General features: G+C 43.4%; 1 protein-coding gene across 2 annotated transcripts in view; it reads left to right on the top strand.

The window, feature by feature from the left end:
* LOC100598737 (rho GTPase-activating protein 7) overlaps positions 1 to 26,596 on the top strand; it is a 196,219-nt gene that overhangs the window by 164,076 nt on the left and 5,547 nt on the right. For both annotated transcript variants that reach the window (XM_003256692.2, XM_003256690.3), the window contains exons 3-11: positions 4,335 to 4,416; positions 12,318 to 12,381; positions 14,744 to 16,167; positions 16,940 to 17,116; positions 20,245 to 20,404; positions 20,533 to 20,731; positions 22,677 to 22,890; positions 24,068 to 24,182; positions 25,033 to 25,251. In XM_003256692.2, the coding sequence (XP_003256740.1) occupies positions 4,335 to 4,416; positions 12,318 to 12,381; positions 14,744 to 16,167; positions 16,940 to 17,116; positions 20,245 to 20,404; positions 20,533 to 20,731; positions 22,677 to 22,890; positions 24,068 to 24,182; positions 25,033 to 25,251 (2,654 nt within the window). The remainder of the gene's footprint in view (positions 1 to 4,334; positions 4,417 to 12,317; positions 12,382 to 14,743; positions 16,168 to 16,939; positions 17,117 to 20,244; positions 20,405 to 20,532; positions 20,732 to 22,676; positions 22,891 to 24,067; positions 24,183 to 25,032; positions 25,252 to 26,596) is intronic.

Here is a 26,596-nt window from a genome sequence, read left to right on the forward strand (position 1 = left end):
TTGCTTTGGCTCCTGGGTAATACACCAGTGTGTATTACACAAGAAACCACAGTTTATTCATATCCACACTGTGGTAGGTGGGTATTTAGGCTTTCTCTGTTGTGCTTTTATAAGCTGTGCTGTTGTGAACATTCCTGCATCTATCTTTTGTGGTACATGCATGATTCATCTCGCTTCTATCCCTAGGAACAGAATTACTGGGGAATAAAGAATATGTATGTTCAATTTTATGATGCAAGCTTTTTGAAAGTGCCCGTACCAATTTTCACTCTTACCAATCTGTGTATCCACATTCCCTGAGCACTTGATGTTGTCAGACTTTAATTTTTGCCAACCAAATGGATATAAAATGATATACAGATTTTGACTGCCATTTCCCTAATCCTTCATGGTAATGAGCATTTATTCATGTCACTTGGCCACATTTGTTTGCTCACATTATGCTTCTCTTAATGATTTATAAGAGCTCTTTTTATTCTAAATACTAGTCTTTCATTGGTCATGTGTTGCAGATATCTTTCCCACCATTTGTAATTAGGCATTTCACTTTTCTCTAGGTTGTCTTTTAATCAATATTATGTTTTCTGTGGCATTCAGTTTTTCAACTGAGAAAAAAATTCAGTTCAAAAAAAAAAAAGTAGGATCTGGGCTGAATTCTTAACATCTCATTTTCTTATCAGTGCCCTGGGATACTGAGGTCATTCTCTCAGCTTCTGCGTACCCTGGGGAGTGCTTGTGCTCCATGCATGTCAAGATAAATAGGTTGTTCATTTATTTGTTTATTGTTTTGAGACAGAGTCTCGCTCTGTCACCCTTGCTGGAGTGCAGTGGTGCGATTTTGGCTCACTGCAACCTCTGCCTTCCGGGTTCAAGCGATTCACCTGCCTCAGCCTCCTGAGTAGCTGGGATTACGGGCGTGTGCCATCATGCCCGGCTAATTTTTGTGTTTTTAGTAGAGCTGGGGTTTTACCATGTTGGCCAAGCTGGTCTTGAACTCCTGACCTCAGGTGATCCACCCACCTTGGCCTCCCAAAGTGCTGGGATTACAGACATGAACAACCACGCCTGGCCTAGGCCGTTCATTTAAATGGGAGTTTCATTATACTCTATATGAAGTCGGTTTAAAATAATTACAGCTATGAACTAATGCATTCCATTTTATGGGTAACTTTCAAACAGAGGTCAGGTGAATAACAAAGTGATTCCCAAGTTAGAATACCCGGTCTTCCTTATGTAGCCTAGATTGATTGTGATATTTTCTTCCAAGAAGATGGATTCTGAATTGTTTTATTGTTAGACCATGTAAAATATCTTACTGTTTCTTCATTCCAGAGAATATCTCCAATTTCTTTTGATTAACTTGCATGCTTATTTTGGTGGAGTTGCTTGTCTTTCCTTTAGAGAGAAGTTTTAACCTGTTAACATTTAGAAGGGCTTTGGGGAAAGAGGGACCAGCATTCTGTTGGATTTTCAATTCATAGCTCTACTGGAGAAAAGGAAAGACAGTTGCATTGGCAGTGACACCAAAGTGGCTGTCCTTTTGTTCTCCTATTTAGAAATTAAGTTTTCTTCAATTATGCTCATTTTTGGCATTGATTTGCTGTCAGGTACCACTTTCTTGTGATATATATGTTTGCTAAGACCCAATTCCAGTCCCTGGGTCACCTCTTTCCTAATCCTAAAATGCAGGGTGCATTTGCACAAGTTACATTTGGGGTCCCTTCATGTTCCCAAGTCTTTGAAGCATAAGCCTACTTTTGGGGTACACTGCGTATTGTTCTGGGCCATCGCCTCCCCCCGTTTTTCCTGCCACTGTGTGCTGGGTGAGTACATACACCATACACCCCGTACCAACCACACATCATGTCCCCTGTTTAGCTTGATTTGGGTACTTGGCAATTTATACTTCCTGCCTTTCAACCCACAGTGGAAGTTGAGTTCAGAGAACGTTTTCTATACATCAGTAAACTATCATCTTTTAAAACCAGTCCTTTCAGGAAAGAGCCCAGGCAAATAAAAGAAAATTACTGATTTAATTGTTACACTCCTCACTCGCATTTAATACCTACCAGATTTTTAAAAAATTGTTAAGTTAATTTGGATTAGAAAAGGAATCTAAATTATGGCTCCGGGTATACTAACTTAGACATTCCTAAAATAACATAGTTACTTTCTTACATATAGGTAACAGGCATATGAAAATTTCAATTTACATTTATAGATCTGATGTTATACTCTGTAAATATTTAAAAATATTCCTTAATATCAGCTCTGTTATTTCATCTTGGTGTGTATTCAGAGTCAAATACAGGCCAGGAATGCTGGCTCATGCCTGTAATCCCAGCACTTTGGGAGGCTGAGGTGGGAGGATTGCCTGAGGCCAGGAGTTGAAGGCCAACCTGGTCAACATAGTGAGACCGCATCTCTATTTAAAAAATTTAAAAACAAACAAACAAAAAGCAAAATACAATGTCACAACCTTCAAACAATGTTACAACCTGTCTTGCTTCATTTACTAATGCTCTAGTTTCCATTGACTATAAGTCTTTCTATTTCCATTATGATGGTTCCACGAATCATTTGTCTAAGAGAGTTTTCGTCTATAAATTAGTGAAGAAATGTAATTCTGTGATACTAAATTTTATGTATTCATAAATCTCTGGACTGTAGCTACTTCCTTGGTCTGCCTATATTATCATCTAGGGAACAAAGTCTGTAATCCAACTGTAGCCTTCAGAAAAAAAAAGGATAGACTATAAGTTTATACTCATTCTGATATATTACCTCTAGACCATAGATTACTAAGAATAAGGAATTCCATATCATTCCATAAAACCAGTGATCATAAGAAACAATAAAAACATAATGAACAGTTGTGCACCCACAGGAGTTGGAACAGGGGTAATTACCTGCATGTCCAAAACTGGTGACAGCCTTGTCTATTCCACTGTGTGGCATTAGCCATTTTGAAGGCCAAAGGGATTTTTTTATTTTTTATTTGTTTTTTTCAGATAGGGTCTCACTCTGTCATCCAGGCTGAAGTGCAATGGTATAATCAGAGTTCACTGCACCCTCAAATTCTGGGGTTCAGGTGATGTTCCACCTCAGCATCCCATGTAGCTGAGACCACAGCCCGCGTGCCACCATGCCCAATAAATTTTTTTTTAATTTGTTTTGTAGAGACAGGGTCTCGCCATGCTGCCCAGGCTGGTCTCAAACTCCTGAGGCCAAATGATCTTCTCTCCCTGGGGCCTCCCAAAGTGCTCACATTATAGATGTGAGCCACAGAGCCCAGCCAAGAGAATTTTTTAGCTTGTGGTGATTCTAGTTTCCTGCTGTGATAACTGATTTTACCCAGGTCTGGTCCAAAGAGTTACCCCACACCGAGACACTCCTCCTCGTGGTATTCTAGTAGCATTCTACTGAGGAGGCCCATGATTTGCCCTCATAGTTGGAACTCCAAGAGGGTGATAACTTGCCTTTATCCAGTGGCAATTTCAGAGCTGTTGTAAATTTCCACAGTGGCTACCTCTGCTCTCCTTTTCTTGGGTATATTTACTTACCAAGGGATCTTTTTAGGCAGTCCAGAGAAAGGAATTCCTCCAATGAGTTGACTGTTTTCCCCCTCTCTGGTTTTCAGTTCTGATACAGCTTCTTCATTGTCTTGAGAGAATTGAATTAACTCTTCTGCAGATTAAAGGATATGAGATTCTGTTGTTCTATAGCAACTTTATAGCTAGCCCTTTCTTTTTAGGGGAGTTATATCAATTCCTGCAAGGCCATATTGCAGTGCTAATATTTGTTTTTAAAAAGCATATCTTGAATTCTCCTTAGCTCTTGATGCCACGTGAGTGGATTACATTCCATTTCCTACCACTTTTCATTGTTCTCTAGATCTTTCTGTGGCTCAGTTTTCCTTCCATGACCTTTTCCCTGATCACACGTGAGCAAAGACACACACACATACACACAGCCCAGCCACATTAAAAGGGAGCATTCTTCTGACAGTCATTGTGGCTTAAATTATAATTTCGACTGGGGGCTTATTGCCTGCTGATTTGTTTAAAGGTATAACAATGTTCTGAACCACTTCTCCTTGACCAGAAGCAATATTTTGAGTTTCCGCCACTTTAAAGCCAAAGCTCCTTTAGGACAGCGATGCAGGATTGGCTTGAATTGCCTTATAGTCCCATAGAACTTGATGGGGAATGAGGTGTCCTATAGTAGGTGCTCAGTACATTGCTGAAGAGTTTTTCCCCGCTTTGGTAAACTGGGCTATTTGGCAAACTGGGTTATAGGTGCTCAACGAATACATTTGTTTATTTTTCTGACAGATTTCCTGTTCCCCATCGATATCTCCTTGGTCAAGAGAGAGCATGATTTTTTGGACAGAGATGCCATTGAGGCTCTATGCAGGTAAATGGACACGTTTTGAGTGTTTTCCTTTTTGATTTTTTAAGAACATAGTACTTATCACTAAGATAGGCTTCGTTTGCTTTTGTTCTTGCTAATTGTGTTAGGTCTTTATTGGCAAACCATATAGTGATCATAGACCTTTTAATTAAAAATTAAGTAAAATATTGTTATTTAGTATTGCCATTAAGATAGCATCCACACTGTCCTAGGAAGTACTCAAACAATAGCATTCCGTATTTGATATAACTGGTGTAACAAGTAACAACTCTCAGGTGGTTTGGAAACTTGGATTAAGTTTTCCTAAAAGGGTATGATAGAAAAAATTTAGCATGTTCAGAGGAATAAATGGGGAGTGGCATATAAAGACAGGAGCATCACTTGAATTCCAAGAAAGCTCCTCTCTACCTCTTCAGTTTCGCCTCGTATAAAATAATGATAGGATGAAATAAGGCTGTAAAATAACTCGGCACGGTCTTTAACATATAGGCAACAGACAGTTAAATGATGTGAAATTGAATAAAACTGTCAGAAATTCTTGATCATTGTGCTTTTGGGTCTTCAAGCTGAGAGGCAGCTTATAGGTTTTAGTGAGGTGGAAGTAATAAAACCTGTAGCAGACAGTGATGGGACACTGAATCCTTTCAAGCTCTTCATGACATGTCTACTCATTTTAAGTTTTTCATCCTTTCTAATTTTTCTCAAAAGCTGAAATCCCTAAAAGCTGAATTCTGGGGGAAAAATTATACACAGACAAAATTCACATAGGTTAATTTGATTATGAAACTAAATAAGTATTTTAATTTCAGGGTTTTTTTGTTTTTGTTTTTTTGTTTTTGTTTTTGTTTCTGTTTTTTTGAGAAGAAGTTTCACTCTTGTTGCCCAGGCTGGAGTGCAATGGTGCAGTCTTGGCTCACTGCAACCTCCACCTCCCAGGTTCAAGTAAATCTCCTGCCTCAGCCTCCCAAGTAGCTAGGATTACAGGCGCCCACCATCACGCCCAGCTAATTTTTTGTATTTTTAGTAGATACTGGGTTTCACCATTTTGACCAGGATGGTCTCAAACTCCTAACCTCAGGTGATCCACCCGCCTCGGCCTCCCAAAGTCCAGGGATTACAGGCGTGAGCCACCGCGCCCAGCCTGGTTTTTTTTTGTTCTGTTTTTTATTTTTATTTTTTTTATTTTTAAAGACAAGGTCTCACTCTGTCGCTCAGGCTGGAGTTCAGTGGCATAATCATGGTTCACTGCAGCCTTGACCTCCCAGCTACAGGTGATCCTCCCACTTCAGTGTCTGGAGTAGCTGGGACTACAGGTGCACACCACCATACCCAGCTAATTTTTGTATTTTTTGTAGAGATGCTGTCTCGCTATGTTGCTCAGGCTGGTCTTGAACTCTTGGCTCAAGCAGTCATCCATCTCGGCCTCCCAAAGTGCTGGGATTACAGGAGTGAGCCACCACACCCCATCTCAGTATTTTTTTTTTCAACTTGAAAAAACATCATGAAGGTAGAATGACATCCAGTATTTCTTTCCTCTTTGTAGGCAAAGAAAGCAGTGGTAGTTCTGTTTTCTGCCTTTCTCATATAATACAGTGTTATTTGAAGCAGCCAAAGTAAGCAGTGGTTTGGGGCAGATAGATGGGATATTTAGAATAGTATATGGACTAGGGTAGTTCTCATGGTTTAAGAGAGGAAAAAACAGTCCTCTTAACCACAGAAACACTGTCACTTTTCTAGTCCAATTAAATGACTGATAGAAATGTACAGGGTATGTACCCATTTTCTGAAAGAAACCTAATTCCAAGAACTTCACTGTGGAATGTAATATCATAACTATATCATCAGGAATGAAAAAATGTCACAGATGCGGTTTCAGGAGGGGAAGGAGTCCGCATCTGGAATATGAACTACTGCAGACTTTTTTTTAATGTTTTCATGCTTAGCTGTGGAGCAGAATTAATCTGTTTTCAATCTATCACTGGTGATCATGCATATGCATGAGGTCACTTCTGAGATGCATCTTAGGAAATATTTAAGCATTACGTCATTTCACACATTTTAAGCCAGTTAGAGAGTGGGCACTCTGGACAGCAGCAATAGCTTAGGAATTCTTGGGTCATAAAAATATCACTGCAGCATTTCAGGCCAAAGGGTCATGATTAAATTCTTGAATACTTTTTCAGAATATCAGTTTGAAATGTTGTTTTCCATTTCTGGGAAGAAAAGTATCCTCTGTGCTTTGCAATTTACACTGGCTCTGAGTACCTTTTGAGAAGCCACCTTTTTCTGAAGTGAATAAGTCTGTGCTGCGAGATCTTTGGTGAAAAGAAAAGCCTAGAAGAAGCAGACTCTGCCACATATGCTAGTTGGGCTTCAGTTTTCTCTCCTGCATAGAATAACATCTCATAGGAAATGCAGTGATGGATGTCAGAGCGCTTTAAAAATTAAATTATCAGGCCCAAATTTGAGTATGTGCAGAAAGGCCTAGGGTTGGATTTTCTTTTTTAAAAAAGGAAGTTCTTCAGAATTCACAGTAGTAGTCATCAACTGGTTTGTAATGGAAAACCTCAGGGCTCTTGTCCTCATGTCCACATAAATGGACTTTTCATGAAAGTGATGCCCCTTTCGAGAGGCCTAAACAAATGTTCAGAAGAAAAGGGACCTCTGTCGGGTGTATTTCAAGCACCTTCCTTTATTTTATTTTTTTATTTATTTTTTTGAGATGAAGTCTTGCTCTGTTGCCCAAGCTGGAGTACAGTGGCATGCTTTCAACTCATGGCAACCTCTGCCTCCCGGGTTCAAGCAATTCTCTGCCTCAGCCCCCTGAGTAGTTGGGATTACAGGCACCCACCACCACGCTCAGCTAATTTTTTGTATTTTTTTTTAGTAGAGATGGGGTTTCACCATACTGGCCAGGTTGGTCTTGAACTCCTGATCCACCTGCCTTGGCCTCCCAAAGGGCTGGGGATTACAGGCGTGAGCCACCGCGCCCAGCCAGCACCTTTCTTTAAAACACCTTACAAGTTCTGAGCTGTCAGCTGCATAGCATAGTTGAGATGCTTGTTATACTGATTATGTCATAGTCACTTCATTTGCTAGACCTGCCTCTTCCAAATACCTTCTTGGCCTATGGAATTCAAGGGCCAGCAAATAACGAAGCTACAAGTATTATTTGAAATTTTGCCCTGTGATTTGGAAGTTCTCTCTAGACTGACAAGACTTTTTATAGACTTTTGTCCTTGCCTCGTTGATATTTTCTGAACAGTTGATTTTAAATACATGTAGTAATATGGTTGCAGAAATTCAGCTTAAACATTTTACAAAATCTTTCCCACCTACCTCCTCCCCTTGTACTGGACCATATTTTATGCAGGGATCTTATAAGTGATCTCATATATACTCTAGCATTATTCTTAGTTTAGAGTGTTTACATACCTGTGACATTTACAGATCTTACAGCTCCTTTGGTCAAGAAGCAAGTAGGAGCTTCTTTTTCTACTCAGGGCAAGAAGACTTGTAGACTTAGTGGGTTTTATGAGAACAATGACGTTGTCTTAAATATAAAGTTTGGCAATAACCAAAAGTTACAAGTGTGGGACTATAGATTTTTTGCATTTAGATTGCTAACCAGCATTTTTACATTCACACTGCAAGGGGTTCATGTATCCGTTCCCTTGGAGAAATGGCTTTGGCCTGATCTTGCTAGCTTTACTACATAATGCAATTCCAATGATAAGGCCAAGATTATCAGAGCTACACTCAATAGTAATCCTGGAGGAGTGATTCGCTTTGTCTTGAAGCACGTGCAGGTAGTATTGTGAACTGTGATTCACTACCAGGATACCTCTTGTGAAATGTTCTTTCTATTGCTTGCCTTTCTACAGCTTCTGAAAACTATTCCAAATTGCTATTTTCCTTTGGAATTAAAAATGACTCCTTCTATAAACACAGCAAAGAATTATGTACATCAAGTGACAGTTGTATAATGAAAAATAGATTTCCACACTGTCATCTGCAGTATGCACTTTGTTGTAAAGCAGTCCATCAGATGCCTGAGCCATGCAAAACAGCCCACCTTAGAGCAGATTTTAACTTTGTCAAAATTTCTGGTCTGTTAAAAGGGAAGCACGTAGCCGGGCACAGTGGCTCACGCCTATAATCCCAACAATTTGGGAGGCCAAGATGGGAGGATCACTTGAGCCTCCAGGAGTTGGAGACCATCCTGGGAAGCATGGCAAGACCCCATTTCTATAAAAAAAAAAAAAAAAAAAATTAGCCAGGCATGATGGCACATACCTGTAGTCCCAGCTACTTGGGAGGCTGAGGTGGGAGGATCCCGTGAGCCCAGGAGGTCCAGGCTCCGATGAGCCGTGATAGCACCATTGCATTCCAATCTGAGTGACCCTGTCTCAAAAAGAAAAGAAAAGGCTGGGAGTAGCGTGTAATTTTTTAAAGCAATTGCACAGATTCCAACAAAATATCTTCAAGAATTGTAACCATTTTTATTTGTGAGAATCTTACTTAGAAAATTGTATCTTTTCCCCTTCTCTCTCTTCTCTTCTTTGTTTTTGGCTTGTTTTTACTTTGAATACAATGGGGCCCAGGTCCCCACCTGCTGTGCTTTTATCTGGGTTCCTGCAGCTCCAGGCAGAGAAGCTCTTGAAACTTTGATAGGCCAGCCTTGTGCTCCTCCCTCTTCAGAGCAGGGTAGAAGTTGCCCAGGAGATAAGAGGGACACATTCCTGGGGAGCCGAGCCTGGGAGGGTCCTTAGGGGGATGGGAAAGGCCCAGGCTTCTGGACGGATGGGTTACGAAGCCAGCATTTCAGCCACTGTGTGAGGAATCCTTTAGGAGTAAGTTGCTTTCATTTATTACTACCATTAATATTTATGTTAGAAAGGAACACAGATTGCCGGGTGTAGTGGCTCATGCCTGTAATCCTAGCACTTTGGGAGGCCGAGGTGAGTGGATTGCCTGAGCTCAGGAGGTCGAGACCAGCCGGGCAACATGGAAAACCCCCACTTCTACTAAAAATACAAAAAATTCGCTGGGCGTGGTGGCGGGTGCCTGTAGTCCCAGCTGCTCGGGAGGCTGAGGCATGAGAATTGCTTGAAACGGGGAGGCGGAGCTTGCAGTGAGCCAAGATCACACCATTGCACTCCAGCCTGGGTAATAGAGCAAGACTGTCTCAAAAAAAAAAAGAAGAAAAAGAAAGGAACACAGAAGTTACTGGGTTTGAGAGTCACCATGTTTTAATCGTGGGGACTTAGACAAGATCTGTGACCTCCCCAAGCTCCATTTCCTCATCTGTAAAATGTAGGTTAATCATAATATCTGTACCTAGGGTTGTTGGGAAGATGGAGTCATACATAGGAAGTACCTGGCATAGTGCCTGGCCTGCAGTAGGCCTCGTTTGTAGCTGGAACTATGATTTGATATCAGTACTGTCTCTGTAAGGAAATAAGGTCCCAGCAGAATACATTCTTTGGGGGTCCTCCGGGACAAATGAAAACCACAGAAACCCTAGGGTATAACTCTGGGCTTTAGGTCTGTAATGCCATTAGCTTGGTGCTACCAACATAAAAAGATAATGTTGACCTTTACAGAACTGGCCTCCTGGGTCTTTTTTGTTTGACTAAAATCTAGAGTTTCTGAAGCTAAACCCCTCCCCAGCCCCATAGGCCTCTGTGGCTAGTAAATTTGGTTATAAACACCATTCAACCATTAAAGCCCAAATGAAGTCAAGTGAGTATTTGATTACAGGTTTGATTAATGGAACCCAGACCTAAGACTAACTGTAACCATTCCAGATTCTTTAAATCTTGAAAGCATTTGAGAACTAAAACACTGTGAGTGTATGCCATTTAAGTAATTGATACCCCCAATAGAGGGACCTTATATCCACTCATTTTAAAGTATGCAGACTTTTCCTTAGTTGTTTGTTCTTTCTTCCCCATCAACAGAAAGAACTTTTCTGAACCTCGGCGCTCTGTGCTGTCTTTGTTTATTCTATAAACAGGCTACCACCTAAGCTATGAAGGCAAAATGGGGCTTATCAGGCAGGCGAAAATACTTTCTGTTCTGTTGCATCAACATTGTTAGGCAAATGGCAAGAACAGGATCAGGAAGATAAAGCCCTGAGGAGGTCTCAAGGTTCCCAGGAATTTGTGTGAATTAAATGATCTGATCTTATGAAAATGTAAGAATTGCAATTCATAGGAAAAACTGGGAAACTGGTGATAGCAGATAGCAAACAGACACATTACAGGTTCATTTGAGTAAGACTAAGTGATGATCATCTGGGAGATGGTGGGAAAATTGGGGCCTTGAAGGGCTGTCATTCATTTTTGTACATACCGTTTAGTTCCGCATATTCAAAGTGTTTCTTTTTTCAACTATTGCATCATTTCTCCGTGAGGTTTTGGGGTTTTTTTGTTAAGTATTTTATTTTCAATGAAACTAAATTTCCCTAATTTTAAATTGATATTGCTGTTTGGCAGAGGTCAAAGTATTGGTATCAAAATGACAATAGGATGCCTGTTGCAAAAAGAATCTGACCTGAGTGCTTAATTTTGAACCCGGTAAGATTTGGATCCTTGAAGTTACAGTACGCAAATTCTTTAAATGATCATTTGCCCTATTGCCGTGACTATAGCACACATTATATTGTCCTATAACAGGAAGCTGTTCTAAATATTGGATATTAAAGAGGGCTTCAATTTCCATTCTGTGCAAAGACTCTAAAATTTTAAACAGGCTGTCCAAGATTATGATTCATTGGAGATAACTAAAACTAATTTTTTAAATTTGAGTTTTGATTTGAAATACAAGACACTGTTTATTTTGCCGAAAACTCTACTTGGTTCTTTGCTGCTGTTTCGCTGTTTCTATTTCTATGAAAGGAGACATCACAAACTTTTCTTTTCTTTTTTTTTTTTTTTTGAGATGGGGTCTGGCTCTGTTGCCCAGGCTGGAGTGCAGTGGCACAATCTCGGCTCACTACAACCTTCACCTCCCAGGTTCAAGCGATTCTTCCTGCCACAGCCTCGCGAGTAGCTTTCATTACAGGCGCCCACCACCACGCCCAGCTAATTTTTGCATTTTTAGTAGAGTTGGGGTTTTGCCATGTTGGACAGGCTGGTCTCAAACTCCTGACTTCAGGTGATCTGCCTGCCTCGGCCTCCCAAAGTTCTGGGATTACAGGCATGAGCCACTGTGCCCAGTCACAAACTTTTCTTTCTTGGCACCATGTGTGGCAGTCCATAATGGCCCAACCTAAGAGTTATTGGAAGAATGATTTTTCTTAGTAAGAGCAACGCATTGAGAGTTGAAGAATCAGAGAGACTTGACAGTATCATAGCTGTGTGCCATTTCACACTAAAATATAAAAATTAAAGTGAAAAACGTAAGAAACATAAAGGTATTTTTATTTTTATTTATTTAATTTTTTTTTTTTTTTTTTTGAGATGTAGTCTCACTCTGTCGCCCAGGCCAGAGTGCAGTGGCGCGATCTTGGCTCACTGAAAGCTCCGCCTCCCGGGTTCACGCCATTCTCCTGCCTCAGCCTCCAGAGTAGCTGGGACTACAGGTGCCCGCCACCAGGCCCGACTTGTTTTTTTGTATTTTTAGTAGAGACGGGGTTTCACCATGTTAGCCAGGATGGTCTCGATTTCCTGACCTCGTGATCCGCCCGTCTAGGCCTCCCAAAGTGCTGGGATTACAGGCGTGAGCTATTTTTTTAAACGACTCACTTTTTAAAGAAGTTTCTAATACTCCCCTAGGTATTAGATATTACTGAGCTCCAAGAAACTACTTAAATATATGAATTGTTTAAAAACAGGTGTTTATCCACTCATTAGAGAGTGGTTGCCTATCTTTGTTAACATTATTTCTTTGCTCTATAGGCGTCTAAATACTTTAAACAAATGTGCGGTGATGAAGCTAGAAATTAGTCCTCATCGGAAACGAGTGAGTATACAAATTGCATAACAGAATGGGGGGGAAAGGGGCAAACAAAAAAGTGAATGATGTGTTTTGTAATAGGTTTTGTTTCTGTAACTCTTAGTTTCTTGTTCCGTAAGCATCTACGTCTTGAATGGTATCGCCTACACTTGATAGCCTTATGTAGTTGAAGCCAGTAGTTCAACTAGCCCATTACATTATTTTACCTATTGTTTTTGACCTGATCACGTCAGCTATTATTTTGCCTAATTATTAACTCAATGCCTATTACATAATAAAGGGATCATGCTTAAGGAATCCCAGTGGATTTTTGCATTGCTTATAGAGGAAATAAACTGAAGTTTATTTCCAGCTGTTCTGTCTTCCCAAATATAACAATAACTGTGCTTCAAAGCTGTAGAGGCGAAAGTGAAGGCTGATTTGTGCAATATTGAAGAATAATAAGAGATTTGGAGGGAGGAAAGGAATTGGAGGAGGAAGAGGAGAAGGCAGGAAATCCCACACAGTTTAGTCAAATGGTGGTACAGAACCGAACTGGGTGGTATTTTCTTCTGCATGTGAGTTGTGAAGACTTTTTATGAGATCTCAGGAGAAGAGGTGGGTGTAGTACTGGGAGTAAGTGTCACAAATTAGAGTAAACAGGAATGAGTCTGGTCAAAAAACTTATTTCTGACTTCTGGGTTCAAATTTTATTTATGCCAGAATCCCTGAGCTGCAAAAAGTTGCCTTCTTGGGGAGTCAAAGCTTTTAAACAAATGAACTGGAACCTCAGCGCCCACTGAGCTGTGCAGAAGAGCCCTAGAAGCCAGCGCTCCATGCTTTCCACTCATTGTCCTGTGAAACTCGGGCCATGGGATATTTTCCACACCAGTGGAAAAGACATGTATCATACCGAATTGTGCCCTTTGATATCCTGCCGAAAAGGCCAAGATGCAGTACTCCGTGTGACAGCTTATCCCTGAGTCCTGTACATAAATCGGGCAAAATCAGCAAAGACGTTCCTTAGTGTTATGAATGCCGCGAGCTGTCAGGGCTGGGTATTGGTGAAGCCTTGTTCAATTGGCTGGAGCGTGACTGAGGTTGAAACTTCACAGGGCAGCTGTGGCCTGAGCGCTAGCCCTCATGTCTTGTGGGGGAGGGGAAAAAAAGGTACTGGTAAGAGTCTCCAAAGCACTGTTAGTAGACTGAAGCTGCTTGATGACCCACCTTGATCCAGGGCCCCTTTACTCCAGTGGGAGACCCTACACATTTTTAGTGTCTAGAGATTTAAGTTGCCACTCTTCTTAGTGTTTGAAAACTACCTTTTTAATTGCAAGAGGGAATATAAACATATACCAACAAAAGACAGCACAATGGGAAGGCAGCCCAGAGGCAGTCCTGCTCATTGCTGACTTCAGTTCAAAATATTTTGCATGCCTGGAATTTTCACCATCTCAGAGGTTTCCTCTGTGAGCAGTTAAAGAACAGCCTATGGATCCCAGAGTTTCCATAAAATAGTTCTTATTTAACTTGCAACATTTGGTCAGGCACTCTCCTGTTAAATTCTTTAAATACATCTTTGTTATTTAAAGAACAAAACAAAACACTGGGCACTGTGGCTCATGCCTGTAATCCCAACACTTTGGGAAGCCCACGTGGGAGGATCGCTTGAGGCCAGGAGTTTGAGACCAGCCTAGGCAACATAGTAAGACTACTGCTCTCTACAAAAAATTTTATTTTTTATTTTTATTTTTCTTTTTTCTTTTTTTTTTATTTTTTATTTTTTTTGAGACAGAGTCTCGCTCTGTCGCCCAGGCTGGAGTGCAGTGTTGCAATCTCGGCTCACTGCAAGCTCCGCCTCCCAGGTTCACGCCATTCTCCTGCCTCAGCCTCCCGAGTAGCTGGGACTACAGGCGCCTGCCACCACGCCCAGCTAATTTTTTGTATTTTTAGTAGAGATGGGGTTTCACTGTGTTAGCCAGGATGGTCTCGATCTCCTGACCTCGTGATCCGCCCGTCTCGGCCTCCCAAAGTGCTGGGATTACAGGCGTGAGCCACTGCGCCCGGCCTTACAAAAAATTTTAAAAAGGAAAAGAATATGTAAGTGGGGCTGGGCACAGTGGCTCATCCCTGTCACCGCAGCACTTTGGGAGGCTCAGGCGGGAGGATCACTTGAGGTCAGCAGTTCAGAACCAGCCTGGGCAATACAGCCTGGACAACGGAATGAGACCCTATTTCTTAAAAAAAAAAACAAACTTTAAAATTAAAATCATGAAGTACAAGGGGGAAATTGATACTACTGGCATATTATGAGCAGCCTCCTGCTCATGCCCTGCTCCCTGCTGGCAGCCAGCCCCAGTGTGTGAATGGCTCCTTTCTGTCTTTGCAGAGTGACGATTCAGACGAGGATGAGCCTTGTGCCATCAGTGGCAAATGGACTTTCCAAAGAGACAGCAAGAGGTGGTCCCGGCTTGAAGAGTTTGATGTCTTTTCTCCAAAACAAGACCTAGTCCCTGGGTCCCCGGACGACTCCCACCCAAAGGACGGCCCCAGCCCCGGAGGCACGCTGATGGACCTCAGCGAGCGCCAGGAGGTGTCTTCCGTCCGCAGCCTCAGCAGCACTGGCAGCCTCCCCAGCCACGCGCCCCCCAGCGAGGATGCTGCCACCCCCCGGACTAACTCCGTCATCAGCGTTTGCTCTTCCAGCAACTTGGCAGGCAATGACGACTCTTTCGGCAGCCTGCCGTCTCCCAAGGAACTGTCCAGCTTCAGCTTCAGCATGAAAGGGCACGAAAAAACTGCCAAGTCCAAGACGCGCAGTCTGCTGAAACGGATGGAGAGCCTGAAGCTCAAGGGCTCCCACCACAGCAAGCACAAAGCGCCCTCAAAGCTGGGGTTGATCATCAGCGGGCCCATCCTGCAAGAGGGGATGGATGAGGAGAAGCTGAAGCAGCTCAACTGCGTGGAGATCTCCGCCCTCAACGGCAACCGCATCAACGTCCCCATGGTACGAAAGAGGAGCGTTTCCAACTCCACGCAGACCAGCAGCAGCAGCAGCCAGTCGGAGACCAGCAGCGCGGTCAGCACACCCAGCCCCGTTACCAGGACCCGGAGCCTCAGTGCCTGCAACAAGCGGGTGGGCATGTACCTAGAGGGCTTCGATCCTTTCAGTCAGTCAACATTTAACAACGTGATGGAGCAGAACTTTAAGAACCGCGAGAGCTACCCAGAGGACACGGTGTTCTACATCCCTGAAGATCACAAGCCTGGCACTTTCCCCAAAGCTCTCACCAATGGCAGTTTCTCCCCCTCGGGGAATAACGGCTCTGTGAACTGGAGGACGGGAAGCTTCCACGGCCCTGGCCACATCAGCCTCAGGAGGGAAAACAGCAGCGACAGCCCCAAGGAACTGAAGAGGCGCAATTCTTCCAGCTCCATGAGCAGCCGCCTGAGCATCTACGACAACGTGCCGGGCTCCATCCTCTACTCCAGTTCAGGGGACCTGGCGGATCTGGAGAACGAGGACATCTTCCCCGAGCTGGACGACATCCTCTACCACGTGAAGGGGATGCAGCGGATAGTCAACCAGTGGTCCGAGAAGTTTTCTGATGAGGGAGATTCGGACTCAGCCCTGGACTCGGTCTCTCCCTGCCCTTCCTCTCCAAAACAGATACACCTGGATGTGGACAACGACCGAACCACACCCAGCGACCTGGACAGCACAGGCAACTCCCTGAATGAACCGGAAGAGCCCTCCGACATCCCGGAAAGAAGGGATTCCGGGGTTGGGGCTTCCCTAACCAGGTCCAACAGGTAAGAACTTTTCTCCTCCCTCCAGGTGTGGGGCACGGGGGGTCAGAAAGAGATTGCCTGTGCTTGTTCAGTGGGAGGAAATGGGATTAAGTCTGGCATTCTTAGCCATGTCCATTCCTAAGGAAGGTGTTAGACCAAGAAGCACCAAAATTCAAAAAAATGTATATGATTGAATGGGTATAGAGTTCCAGTTGGGGAAGATGAAAAAAGTTCTGGAGATGATTGGCAGAGATGGTCACATGATGGGAACGAACTTGGTGCCACTCAACTGCACATTTAAAAATGGTGAAAATGGTACGCTTTATACTGTGTATATTTTCCCATAATGGGGATTAAACCATGGGATAGAAATCAAGTCCTCTCAGTTCCTAAGATAAGATGCCAGGAAGCAGCCCATTGCTAATGTTGCTTCTACCTATTAAAAAGCCTTTCAGCCAGGCACAGTGGCTCACACTTGTAATCCAATACTTTGGGAGGCCGAGGTGGGAGGATCACTTGAGGCCAAGAGTTGGAGACCAAGCTGGACAACATAGGGAGACTCTATCTCTACGAAAAACTAAAAAATGAGCCAGATGTGTTGGCACAGGCCTGTAGTCCTGGCTACTCAGGAGGCTGAGGCAGGAGGATCACTTGAGCCCAGGAGTTCAAGGCTGCAGTGAGGTATGATGGCACCACTGCACTCCAACCTGGGCAACAGAGCAAGAAAAAATAAATAAAATAAATAACATCAAATAAGGCTTCACACTCACTTTCCTCTCCTCTTCTCTCACAGGCACCGACTGAGATGGCACAGTTTCCAGAGCTCACATCGGCCAAGCCTCAACTCTGTATCACTACAGATTAACTGCCAGTCTGTGGCCCAGATGAACCTGCTGCAGAAATATTCACTCCTAAAGCTAACGGCCCTGTTGGAGAAATATACACCTTCTAACAAGCATGGTTTTAGCTGGTAAGAGTTTAAATGATCAGTCAACTGTCACTGAAAATGATATTTTTGGTCAGCTCCTTGAGGTTGTCCCCACAGTAAAAAATGACACTTCTCTCCTTTATTAATATATTTCATCTGTCATCCTATGGCAATCACTCTCTGCATTTTTGTTTGTTTGTTTGTTTGTTTTGAGACAGGGTCTTGCTCTGTCACGTAGGCTGGAGTGCGGTGCAGTGATACGATCTCGGCTCACTGCAGCCTTGACCTCCTGGGCTCAAGTGATTCTCCCACCTGAGGCTCCAGAGTGGCTGGACTCCCGAGTAGGTGGGACTACAGTTGCTCTCCACCACACCCGGCTAGTTTTTTTTTTTTTTCCTTTTTTCCTTTTTGTAGAGATGGAGTTTCACCATGTTAACTAGGCTGGTCTGGAATTCCTGGGCTCAAGAGATCCACCTGCCTCGGCCTCCCAAGTTGCTGGAATTACAGGCGTGAGCCACCATGCCAGCCACTCTCTGTATTCTTGAGGCCACATTTGATATTATTGAAGCCAGTGGAGTCTTAGGAAATTATCAGCGTGGGTTGATTGATTGAGTTTTCAGCCCTTTGAGTGACAGATTGCCAGGTGATGGGGTGAGAATGCGTTACTCTTGCATCACGTGGTATAGGCACCTCCTTCCCAATATTAAGAATAATCCACTACAAGTAAATATGTGCACAGTATCAGATCATATTTTTGGACGGAGGAAAAGAAAAACAATAAGATATAATCAGACCATCTTTGAAATTCTTGATTTACAGTACCTGGTCTTATAACCCTATTCATGCCTGTTTTTAGAAATCATTTTGGGGTGGGTATGATGGCTCATGCCTCTAACCCCAGCATTTTGGGAATCTGACGCGGGTGGATCACATGAGGCCAGGAGTTTGAGAGCAGCCTGGCCAACATGGTGAAACCCCATCTCTACTAAAAATACAAAAATTAGCTGAGTGTGGTGGCATGCACCTGTAATCCCATCTCAGGAAGCCGAGGCATGAGAATCCCTTGAACCCAGAAGATGGAGGTTGCAGTGAGCCCCAAGATAATGCTGCTGCACTCCAGCCTGGGCGACAGAGTAAGACTCTTTCTCAAAAAAAAATAATAATAACAATAAATTTGGATGTGAATATTTGTAGCATCTACCTGTGCTAAAGAATTCAGGTTACTTTTTTTCTAGCAAAGACTGGCAAACAGTGAATAATTATTTTAAGGAATTCACTACTCTAACATATTATAGACTCAAATGTAGAGATGAAATGCATGGTACAAATTGTTCATAATTACTTTGAAAAACATAGCTTCTTAGTATATAGAATGTGAGGGGTAGACTGTAAGGCTAGATGGGTCATGGATATCACCTAATCTGGGTACATCTTAGTGTACCAAGCAGAGAAATGTTTCTAGATTGACATCTCAGTGCATTTTTCAGTGTCAGCTGGGAATCCTTAAGTCTTTTCAGTAATCTGAGTGTTTATTATCCAGTTGCATAACTACCGTATTTGATAAAAATGGAGAAGCCACCCATTTCATTAGTAGTGCTCTGTAGCAAACCCAAGTTGCTTGAGAAAGTCGGCAAAGCAAGGGAACTTTTCTTTCTGTCTCCAGCTCCTCCTCTACTTAGGACTCATAGCAGATTTAACTTCGGCATCAAAGCACCTCCTGTTCAAAGGCTGTTATTATGTGAGCCTTGCTAAATACAGAAGTTGTTTGTTCTGAATGACAGAAATAAGTATTGACCGGTTTATCCTCACATGCTTCAGATTCTCTGTGGGGATCGTAATGTGTTCTTTTCACATTCCGCCGTCGGGCTTTTCTCCCCCGACAAAGCGAGTATTATGCACACTTATAGCCATGATACCATATACTTAACTGTATGGAAATACAAACTTAACTCTGCTCTTTCGTTTTACCTTTCCTGGAGCTATAAACAGTAACATGCCATGGCTGCCGGTGAGCATTCAAAAGGCAAAGCGGTCTGTCTTCTCTGGAGTTCCTCTGTGCTTAGAGTAATATTTTCCCTGCTGGCTATTTAAAACTGCATATTTTAGATTCTCATTTCTGAGTTGCCCACCCCCATCCCACCAAACCCTCAAGAATCTGAAAGCCCATAATACTTCTTGAGTTCTGGTCAGTGTTTCCAGTGACTCAAAACCGACTGTAAAAGCCTCACATGGTGGGATCTGTGGAGCAGGGAGGAATCCTACACAAGGTTCTTTTCCTGTTTGGCCTTGCCCTTTCGGGTCCTGTTCAGAGAGGTCATTTGGAGAGCTGGAATTTCTGCTTGACAGCCTGAAATGCATGACATGGGTTTCCTGCTGTTGCATGTACTGCTGGGGTGGACCTGGTTTCAGGACACCAGGGAGCCTGGGGTCGGCTCACAAAACCCCCATTGTTCCTTTTCCATCTTCCTTTAGAAACCTAAAGATGTAATGTTCTCCGGGTCATCAGCAGCAGAATTTATTTTGACTTCAGGTCATTCACTGTTGAGCTCTGGAGTTGGTTCCCATTGTGTTAGGCTCTCATTGCTGTTTTCCCACCATGTATTACCTGCACCTTTTAACCCTAAATGCTTTCGATCTCATCAAGAACTCAGAAGTGATTCTTATCCTTTTTTCAAGACAAAAGGGACCTTGTTTTTCACACTCTATCAGATGCACCTAATTAGGGTATTATATGTTGTTTTCTGCTTGTTCCTTCCTATGCCGCTATTCTGTAAGGAAATCCATCAGCTTCCTTAAGACTGTAGACCCCAATTCTCCAGGTTCAAGGTGGAAGAACACTCCTAACTGAGGAAATGAGACTGGACCTCACAACGCCCGCTCTTAGAAGATCTAGAACAGCACTGTCCAGGAGAACTGTCTGGATGATACGAATGTTCTTTATCTACACAGGCCCATACATTAGGTACTGAGCACAAAAGACGAAGGAGCACCTGAAGTGTGGCCAGTACCACTGGGGAACTGAATTTGTCATTTTGTTTAATTTAAATTTAAGTAGCCACCATATTAGCAAAGATCTGGAGCCCACAGGGTTTACCTGCAGAATTGGACAAGTGTAGACAGAAAAGCGAACATGTCTCCCCCGACACCACCATCTCTGTATTCTTTAACAGGGCCATGCCCAAGTTCATGAAGAGGATCAAGGTTCCAGACTATAAGGACCGGAGTGTGTTCGGGGTCCCACTGACGGTCAACGTGCAGCGCACAGGACAGCCGTTGCCTCAGAGCATCCAGCAGGCCATGCGATACCTCCGGAACCACTGTTTGGATCAGGTGAGAGAGCTGCCTGTGGGTCCGCGTACTCAGGGGAGCTCGGATTACATGCAGCTTCTTCTGGTTGTGTGGTGTAAACACGGCGTCTGTGTGAATGTAACCCACACTTAGTGTTGTTCTTCGCACAGGTTGGGCTCTTCAGAAAATCGGGGGTCAAGTCCCGGATTCAGGCTCTGCGCCAGATGAATGAAGGTGCCATGGACTGTGTCAACTACGAAGGACAGTCTGCTTATGACGTGGCAGACATGCTGAAGCAGTATTTTCGAGATCTTCCTGAGCCACTAATGACGAACAAACTCTCGGAAACCTTTCTACAGATCTACCAGTGTGAGTGTCCTTTGATCTTAAGATTGTTGGCATTGGGGAAAAATAGGACCAACTGAAGCTTGTAGCTTCCTTGATAGCATTCTTTTTTTTTGGGGGGAGGTGGGGGGATGAAGTCTCGCTCTGTCACCCAGGCTGGAGTGCAGTGGCGTGACCTCGGCTCACTGCAACCTCTGCCTCCCAGGTTCAAGCAATTCTCCCACCTCAGCCTCCCAAGTAGCTGGGACTACAGGAGGGCGCCACCACGTCCGGCTAATTTTTGTATTTTTAGGAGAGATAGGGTTTCACCATATTGGCCGGGATGCTCTCAAACTCCTGACCTCAAGTGATCCTCCCACCTCGGCTTCCCAAAGTGCTAGGATTACAGGTGTGAGCCACCACGCCTGGCCTTGATAGCGTTCTTTTGACAAGAGAGTCTGCATGGTGACCTGTTGGAAACCCATGTCATCACTTTCTTCCTTGCCACCTTGTTTGTGGAACAGGTTTCTGTATAATTATTGAATGATGTGAAAATAAATTTCCCAGTCTCTAATGACTGATGCAACTGTACATTTTTACCTGCAAAATGAAAAGTTAGACTTTCATTAGTTTCTAGAACAGTGTTATCTGAGCTGGTCAGATACAGATCAGGTACGAAGATCTCTTTCTGTCTCCACCTTGTCTACAGAAATTTCAGTTGCTTCACACCCCTCTTGCAGGGCTGTTGGATTTAAAATTTCACAGGTGTCTGTGTGTTTTATCTTGCTGTAAAATGAATAAATAATCTTTTTCTGTTATTCATCTCAGTCTCTGCCAGAAATACTTGGGAAAACAATACCCCTGTCCTTCTTACTTTTATGTAAAGCTTAAAGAAAACAGTTGTCTAAATTAATGATCAAGATCAGGATTACAGCTTTTACAGGCTTGTGTTTTTCTTGGCTCAGTGTGGTATTACAGCAACGTAATTTAAAAGCAGCCTCTTTTAGCGCTCAAATTGTCTCTAGGACTGGCACAGTGGACTTTATTTTATGAGAAATGGAGCTGGTCTGGATTATTTCATTAGTTGTTTCATCCTTTCATATTTTATAAAAACACAGGTCAGATTTTCCTCGCCAAGGTATTTGTTATGTGTTGTAACCATGGAGCTGTTTAATCAGGTTGTCCTATGGAGCTACATTTGAGTGACTTGATTTTTCCACCACATGCTCTTTTAAAGAGTTGTCTATTCAAGGAGACCTGAAGATCGGGATCAGCATTTTCTACATGTAGATTGTTTATGGGTTTATTTGCATTTTTATGTATTTGTATATTCACATACATTTTTATAACAGCCTCTCAAGCATGCTTTCTAAAACTTAAGAAATTACTAATTCACTGTATTTTATGTATTAAGTGAACCGAACTGAATATTTTCAGTTCATTTCAGTTCAGAACTGAATATTTTAGCAGCTTTTCCCCCTTCAAGAATGAACAGATCAGTTAAACTCACGCAAATCTTCAGAGATACTGAACATTTTGTACTCAAGGCTGAGAGATCTCTGTTCTTACGTTCTTGTACATATCTCAGATAAGGTTTTTCATGGACACTAAACAAAAATGTATAGAGTTTTCAGTAACTGACATTGATCAATTAGGGATTTTTTTTTCATGCTTAGGAAAGAAAAAACTGTTCTGTAAACTAAAAGAACAGGCATCCTCTAGAGCCAAACTCTGAGGTGGATTTAAGAGTGTTTGGGTACTGTGGGTGTTTAAAAATTGTTTCACTCCTTCACGAGGCAGGAAATACTTGAGGATAGTGACGCCGGTGGCAATTCATAACTTTTACCGTATTAACCTCTAGTGCACTTTCTACAAGTGCTTGTTCAGTACTGGGCTGAGGTATTTGATGCCGATATTTGCTCTGGGACACTTCCTTGCAATGTCCGTGCAAATTCACCAAGCTGACGGGGAAAGTGCTGGTGTCATGCAGATGTGCCCAAGGACCAGCGCCTGCAGGCCATCAAGGCTGCCATCATGCTGCTGCCTGACGAGAACCGGGAGGTTCTGCAGACCCTGCTTTATTTCTTGAGCGATGTCACAGCAGCCGTAAAAGAAAACCAGATGACCCCAACCAACCTGGCCGTGTGCTTAGCGCCTTCTCTCTTCCATCTCAACACCCTGAAGAGAGAGAATTCCTCTCCCAGGTACGGGCTGCATGGGAGGTGCATGCACACAGGGGGCAGCCTGCATTCTTCCTAGGACTCTCTGTAGCTGTGGTTTTGTGGGACTCTTTCCTGAAACAAGCAAGAAAGTTAGACCGCTGTGTTAGTCCATTCTCACACCGCTAATAAAGGCATACCTGAGACTGGTCTGTTGGCATGCATGAGAAAATAGTCTCACTGGACTTAACCCCCACAGACTAAATCCATCGAACTGATCCTTTTCCTCAGCTCTAAAGGAACTTGAAAAGTATTACTTAGCTAGTGGCCTGGGGCCTAGTTATGCTAGTGAAGGTTAGGTTGCTTCTGAAAGTCATACAATGTTTAAATGTATGTTTAAATAGTTCTTTTTGAGATGGAGTCTTGCTCTGTTGCCCAGGCTGGAGGGCAATGGCGCAATCTCAGCTCACTGCAACCTCTGCTTTCCAGGTTCAAGCCATTCTCCTGCCTCAGCCTCCCGAGTAGTTGGGACTACAGGTGCCTGCCACCATGCCCGGCTAATTTTTGTATTTTCAGTAGAGATGGGGTTTCACCATGTTGGCCAGGCTGGTCTTGAGCTCCTGACCCCATGATCCACCCGGCTTAGCCTCCCAAAGTGCTGGGATTACAGGCAAGAGCCACCGCGCCCGGCCACATTTAAATAGTTCTTGAAGTTGACTGGGGCATTCCAATTGCAATGGGATACAGAACTAGACATGAGTAGAGGAGAGAGATCAAATAAGAAGAAGACAAAAGCTCAAGGAAACAATGGACTTAGCCCTTACCTGTGGGAGGGGCCTGTGTATTCAGGCAGGTAAAGACAATGACACCCTTTACTCCAACTCCCAGGGACTCCTTTCCCATACTCCTCAGAAGCTGCTCCCCCACCATGCAAACACAGCCCCTACAAGCTGCCCTGTTCCCAATAGGAACCTATTTAATAAAATGGTTTGAATCACCTGGATTTCATCAAAAGCATATCTCTTTAAGGTTTTTTGTGTGTTGTTGACAAAACTCTGAGATACTCTGGTGACCAAAGTAAAAACACTCTTAATCCACTTAACAATAAACAGATTCCAGTGAAAATTTTTTTTTCTCTTTTCTTTGGGTTTCCTTGAAAAATACCTTGATGAAAAATTTATAAATATTTGAACTGTTCCCCTCCTGTATTTCTTCTACCTAGAGTAATGCAAAGAAAACAAAGTTTGGGCAAACCAGATCAGAAAGATTTGAATGAAAACCTAGCTGCCACTCAAGGGCTGGCCCATATGATCGCCGAGTGCAAGAAGCTTTTCCAGGTAAGGAATTGAGAAGGTTGGCTCCTTTATTAAGGATAACGTGAATAGTTTCAAAATCTTAGGCTTGATACTTGTTCATGTCTTACCTGAAGACCTTTTCCACAGCTGGAGATGGTATAAATAGCCTGAGAATGTCTTATTTACATATATTATAATGTATCAGCTAGAGTTAATCACGTTTAATGAAACTGTCCCTTTACTTGGAAAAGCAGCCAGGCACAGTGGCTCACACCTGTAATTCTAACACTTTGGGAGGCTGAGGCAGGTGGATCACTTGAGCTCAGGAGTTTAAGACCAACCTGGGCAACATAGTGAGACCTCATCTCTACAGAAAAAAATTTAAAAATTAGCCGGGCGTGGTGGTGCGCACCTGTAGCCTCAACTACTTGGGAGGCTGAGGTGGGAGGATCACCTGAGCCCAGGGAGGTGGAGGTTGCAATGAGCCAATATTCTGCCACTGCACTCCACTAGGTAACAGAATGAAACTCTCTCTCAAAAAAAAAAAAAAGAGAGAGAAAGGAAAAAAAAAGCAACAAATTATCTGGAATTAAACTTCTGTATCCACTTCCCTATCTGAGAAACCTGCTTTGATCAATGTAATTCACTCCCCCTACTCTAACTTTCCAAAGACCTTACGTGGGAATAAGATTTCAAATATATTTATAGAGGTGATCTGTTCACATCCTCGTGATACCACGTGAGGTCAGCATGATAGTCCACCTCTGGCAGGAAGATGCCTGCACTGCTTTAAGGACCAGGCCATTGTTCCTACCCAGCCTTTTCCACTGATGGGCATTGAGACTGAGTACAGGTGGACTCACCTCCTTTCTGTCTGTCACGTGCCGCACAGGTTCCTGAGGAAATGAGCCGATGTCGTAATTCCTATACCGAACAAGAGCTGAAGCCCCTCAGTCTGGAAGCACTCGGGCACCTGGGTAATGATGACTCAGCTGACTACCAACACTTCCTCCAGAACTGTGTGGATGGCCTGTTTAAAGAAGTCAAAGAGAAGTTTAAAGGCTGGGTCAGCTACTCCACTTCGGAGCAGGCTGAGCTGTCCTATAAGAAGGTAAGGCTTTACCCTGTTGTTGGCTACTTGAGTCCAGGAGTCGAAGCTTGGGTCCGTCAGAGATAACACGCTTTTGCCAACTAATCTGTCTGGGGATCTGTAGGCCACACCCTCCCTTATAGAGCTGGGCACCCAGGTGAGTCAGATCCTCCTGGTGAGAGTGGCAGTTGGGCAAAGGAAGAGTAATTTTTATCCTATGTAACACTTGGGAGAGGATTTCAACTATTTTTAATGAAGTCCTTTGGCTCTACAGAATCACACTAGACTTCCCTAGAATGTTTTGCTAATGGCATTGAGCCATGGAACATCCTATGACATGCTTCGATTTTTCCACAATTTGGTCCGAATCCCTTTGCACTCTTCTCTGTTCTTAGTTACTGTTCTCTTGGCCCTTTAATGAGCAGGGATCCCTTAGGGGGAAATTAACTCCAGTTAGGACTGGTAAACCTCTTGAGAGCAGAGGCATCTTGTAAGGCTCAGCAGGACCCATTGGAGGTATATGTTGATGCCGCCTCTACCATCTTGAAAATAAATAAACAATGGGAGTAGCCTGGGTGGCCTTACAGGCTTTGGAAATGAGTACAAATGTCTGATGTTTTTGTCTTTATTTATTTATTTATTTTTTTTGAGATGGAGTCTTGCTCTGTTGCCCAGGCTGGAGTGCAGTGGCATGATCTCGGCTCACTGCAACCTCTGCCTCCCGGGTTCAAGCAATTCTCCTGCCTCAGCCTCCCGAGTAGCTGGGACTATAGGTGCCTGCCACCACGCCCAGCTAATTTTTGTATTTTTAGTAGAGACAGGGTTTCACCATATTGGCCAGGCTGGTCTCGAACTCCTGACCTTGTGACTGCCCACCTTGGCCTCCCAAAGTGCTGGGATTATAGGCGTGAGCCACCATGCCCGGCCAGTGACTGATATTTCTTTATTGCATGCACTCTGATATAGGTCCCAGAGAAACAAAACAAATGTCATAATTTTTTTTTTTTTTTTTTTTTCTCTGATGGAGTTTCATTCTCACCACCCAGGCTGGAGTGCAGCGGTGTGATCTCGGCTCACTGCAAAGTCTGCCTCCTAGGTTCAAGTGATTCTTCTTCCTCAGCCTCCCGAGTAGCTGGACTTACAGATGCCCGCCACCATGCCTGGCTAATTTTCATATTTTTAGTAGAGACAGGGTTTCGCCATGTTGGCCGGGCTGGTCTTGAACTCCTGACCTCAGATGACCCGCCCACCTCAGCCTCCCAAAGTGCTGGGATTACAGGAATGAGCCACTGCGCCCGGCTCAAATGTCATCATTTTGACCAGAGTTGACAACAGCTTTTGTTCGCTTTCTGGCTTGCTCTTAAAT

Source organism: Nomascus leucogenys, chromosome 4, assembly GCF_006542625.1.
Source record: "Nomascus leucogenys isolate Asia chromosome 4, Asia_NLE_v1, whole genome shotgun sequence".
NCBI classification, from domain to species: domain Eukaryota; kingdom Metazoa; phylum Chordata; class Mammalia; order Primates; family Hylobatidae; genus Nomascus; species Nomascus leucogenys.